This window comes from Asparagus officinalis, chromosome 6, assembly GCF_001876935.1.
Source record: "Asparagus officinalis chromosome 6, Aspof.V1, whole genome shotgun sequence".
Taxonomy (NCBI): Eukaryota; Viridiplantae; Streptophyta; class Magnoliopsida; order Asparagales; family Asparagaceae; genus Asparagus; species Asparagus officinalis.
The window spans coordinates 3,502,637-3,506,395 of record NC_033799.1 but is presented as its reverse complement, the minus strand read 5'-3'; the positions used below and the strand labels follow the sequence as shown (position 1 = coordinate 3,506,395).

Genomic DNA, 3,759 nt, shown 5'->3' with positions numbered 1-3,759 from the left:
TCCATAGTTAACATAGCGTAGGAATATTATAGAGTACTGAGGGCGTTGTGACTGCTTGCATGTATATAAAGAACGAAGGGTGGGTGGGTGGAGTGAATGCTTCTTTTAAGTGCACATAAACTTGGTACTAACTGATCAGTTCTCATCGGAGAAGATTAAACAGAAAAAGATATCTACTTATTAATGTAGCTTATTGTATTTATTGTTGCATAGTACAGGATATCGGTATTGGTGATTGGAGGGTACTCATTCTTCTCTCTATCTCACTCCTCTCTTATAAAGTGACAATGGGCACTCTATAGAAAAACCGTTTTAATTTATCTCCTAGCAGAAGAAAATTAGCGAAGAAAAAAACATGACAACTTTTAAATTGTAATAATACTACATTGTTAAAAGAAAGGAACCAGCTGTAGAAATAAATGCAGAGGAATGGAGTTACTAGCCCGGTTCACAGACCCGCAAAGCAAGCCCGCCGTACTATTGCTCTGCACAGTTGTTGTACTTTTTTGCAAATTGAAACCCTCGTGAACTCAGGTCTTGTCACAATTTAGGCTTCGTTTGGATATCATTGTGTTTTCTTTGTTGTGTTTTTGTAAAAAAAAACACTATGGTGTTGCGTTTTTCCCTTAAAACGTTTTCAAAACACCATGTTAAGTATTTTTGGTCAACACTAGTTTGACTCGTTATAACGTTAGTATTAAACATATTATTAACATATTATAAATTTGAGAAACAAAACGATATGGTTTTTGATTCAGTGAAATAAATTAGTGAATACTGGCTAATGCAATAAATTTTCTGATTTATTTGAGTAAAATTTCCAGCTCATACATGCAAATTTGATGATGGTCACTAGGGCTGAGCATGGTTCGGTCCAAACCGAAAAAACCGACCGAACCGACCCGAACCCACCCGAAAAAATCGGTTTTATGAGTAGGACGGTTCGAGTCGGTTTGAAAACTTTTTAACCCAAACCGGCCCGAACCGACTACATTCCGATCTTAAACCCTACCCGACCCGTCCCCAAAGAGTCAAAGACTCGAACCCTAAACTCATTTTCTGAATCATTATAGGTTGAAAACAATATCATTATATCAGTGTTTAATGCTTCATAATATCCTACTTTGTTGATATCTTTTTTTTCTTTAACACAGTTTGTTGTTTGATAAGAAATTTGATGAAGTTAGAACTGAACAAACCGAACCGAACCGCACCGAACCGACTTGCAACAGTTCGGTTTTGAATTATAGACGGTTTGGTTCGGTTATTCAAATTTTAGTAAAAACCAAACCGAACCGACCGTTGCACACCCCTAATGGTCACAGTTGATGATCAACTTGGATTCTCTTGGTTCTGGCGCACTAAAGATTATTTTTTGAGTCATAATTGCTTTTCGATAATATCTTGGATAATTACGATTCGTTCCAGTGATTTGTTATACGTGGAGTCTGATTTACATGGAGAATACATGACAGTATGGTTCATAATTGAACTCCTATAGAATTGCACCTTGAACATACACATGGTATAATTTTAATGAATAATGGGCAAGAGAATCAAAGTGAAATAAGAACGAATCCTTGAATGAGGTATCAATGTGAAATTAAGTCCTTTTTGTCTTAACAGGCCTAGCTGAAAACATCTTGAGTATAGACTTGATAGTTCAAAACTTCAAATAAATTTAGAGATGACAAGCTGTCCCTGCGTATTTGTCTGAAGGAATGGAGACTACTGCTAAGCAACGCAGAGATTGCATTAATTATTACTTGAAGTACTGTAGTTCCATAATTCTACTTCACATAAAAACTATAATCATTTTTATGATTGTGAATCCCTATTAGAAATTATGAGTCTCCAAAGAAATGACATGGCAATATATATGTTTTCAAGCTTTAGCGCATGATCAGAGGTTTCAAGCTCCATGCTGAAAATTTTCTTTTACAGAACGGATGTCCTAGTAGCCAACCCGACCCAGTCCTGTTAAAAGATACTAGCCCACATAATCAGAACCCAACATCTGTTGGGCCTAATTAAAAACTTTTCAAGGGCCCCTTAACAAAAGGCCGGAGGCCCAAAACCGAGGTGTGCCAGTTCCCACTGGTCCCTCTTTGAACATATATTCTGTAAAACAACTTCACTCCGAGGAATGAATTAAAAAATTAAAATATAAGAACGTTATAACTTGGCTGTTTTATTTAAAAATATAAGAACGTTATAACTTGGCTGTTTTATTTAGGATAATAAGTCTATAACTACAATTATACACTAGGCATGCACCTCAAAAACTTCACGGTTAAGGGACGAAGTAACCCACCAATGCTGAGCCTATAATATGAGAATTTCCTTTTATTTTTAATAAAAGCACCGCAAATAATACAAATCAATCCTATAAGGCTGGGGGATACCGATCTCATCGTAACACTCCACACAGAAGTTGGAGCCGATTGATTGTTCTGAACCAACCGACAATTATAATATAAAAATTGTTCATTCCCCATGAATGGCTCAGAACATCCTGCCCGTGACTGAATTAACCAATTTAAATCTTCTAATACCTGAATCAACACGAAACTTCGGACAGGATGACCGATAGATAGCATAAGCTGTGCGTTTCAAGTACCAAACATGCAGTTGTCATTATTTTCAAGTGTTCTCAACTCAACTGGGAAATATACGTGCATTGGCTACAATTCCGTTGCTAAAGAACCCATAAAGTAAGTAAAGCGGAGATGGTAAAACAACAGATCAGAAACTGGTAAAAGCTAATGATCACCAAGAGAGTATGGTTACAGTCTGAACACGATGGTTATTAGGATATGTCGAACAATTCACATAAAAACCTGATACATGTTTGTCGACTTCATGATGTTTGCAAAAATGCTTGCATGATACAGAAAAAGATACATGTGCAAGTAAATCATTCAAGAGAAGATATAAATTTATTATGGGTAATACATTTTGCTAGTTTTATGATCATAATTTTGTGAGGGATATCATCTGATGAGTTGACCTCACAAATTTAGGGTTTTTCTTTCTGTTACTCTAGCTTCGATTCTTCCCTCTTCGGTGGGTCCAGATCGAGGTAGGTGTAAGGCTCAGTTGGCTCCTCCCTGCAAGAATATTAATGAGCAACTCTCTAATCAAATTCCCCAAAACTAAGAAAAGTGTCAGAGGAAATCTGGAAAAAATAATTGGTTTGAACTTGAAAGAGGAAGACAAAGGGTTTTTCTGCGTATGTACCCTTCAAATCCTTGAATTTGAAAATCCACTCCCCGAATCTCAGTAATTGTCGAACTACAACACCCCAGATCCCCAACTTTGGAAAAACATACCCCCCAAATTCAACAAATCAACTTTAGTAGGCTAATTTGTAACTACCATGTTACATCATCAACAAAATAGGTAAAATTTTACTCGCCATGCACAACAAAGTTGACGATTATTGATTTCGGTTATTAACAATATTTGAATGTAATAATGTAACATTTACAAGGATTGGATCATTTCATTGCTTGGTGGAAAGGGAAGAGGAAAAAAACGGGTATCGATCTCAAAAGTGTGGGCTTTTTTAATATAGAAACTGAATCCTTTAAATGGCCCCACCCACTAACCCATTTGTAATGTTAGAACTGACTATGTGGAGAAATTTCAAGATGTTAAAGATAAATCCTACATTATATGCCTCTTCCGAAATAAATAAAAAAACATATTATACTGAGAAAAAGTAATACTAGAAGAGATCACAATCAGGGTGGCCCT

General features: G+C 36.2%; 1 protein-coding gene across 1 annotated transcript in view; it reads right to left on the bottom strand.

Annotated features, from left to right (window-relative positions):
• The window catches only part of LOC109846414, a 2,976-nt gene continuing 1,962 nt past the window's right edge, over positions 2,746-3,759 (bottom strand). Inside the window, exon 4 of the mRNA XM_020415654.1 lies at positions 2,746-3,110. Coding sequence (XP_020271243.1) covers positions 3,038-3,110 — 73 coding nt within the window. The 3' untranslated portion in view covers positions 2,746-3,037. The remainder of the gene's footprint in view (positions 3,111-3,759) is intronic.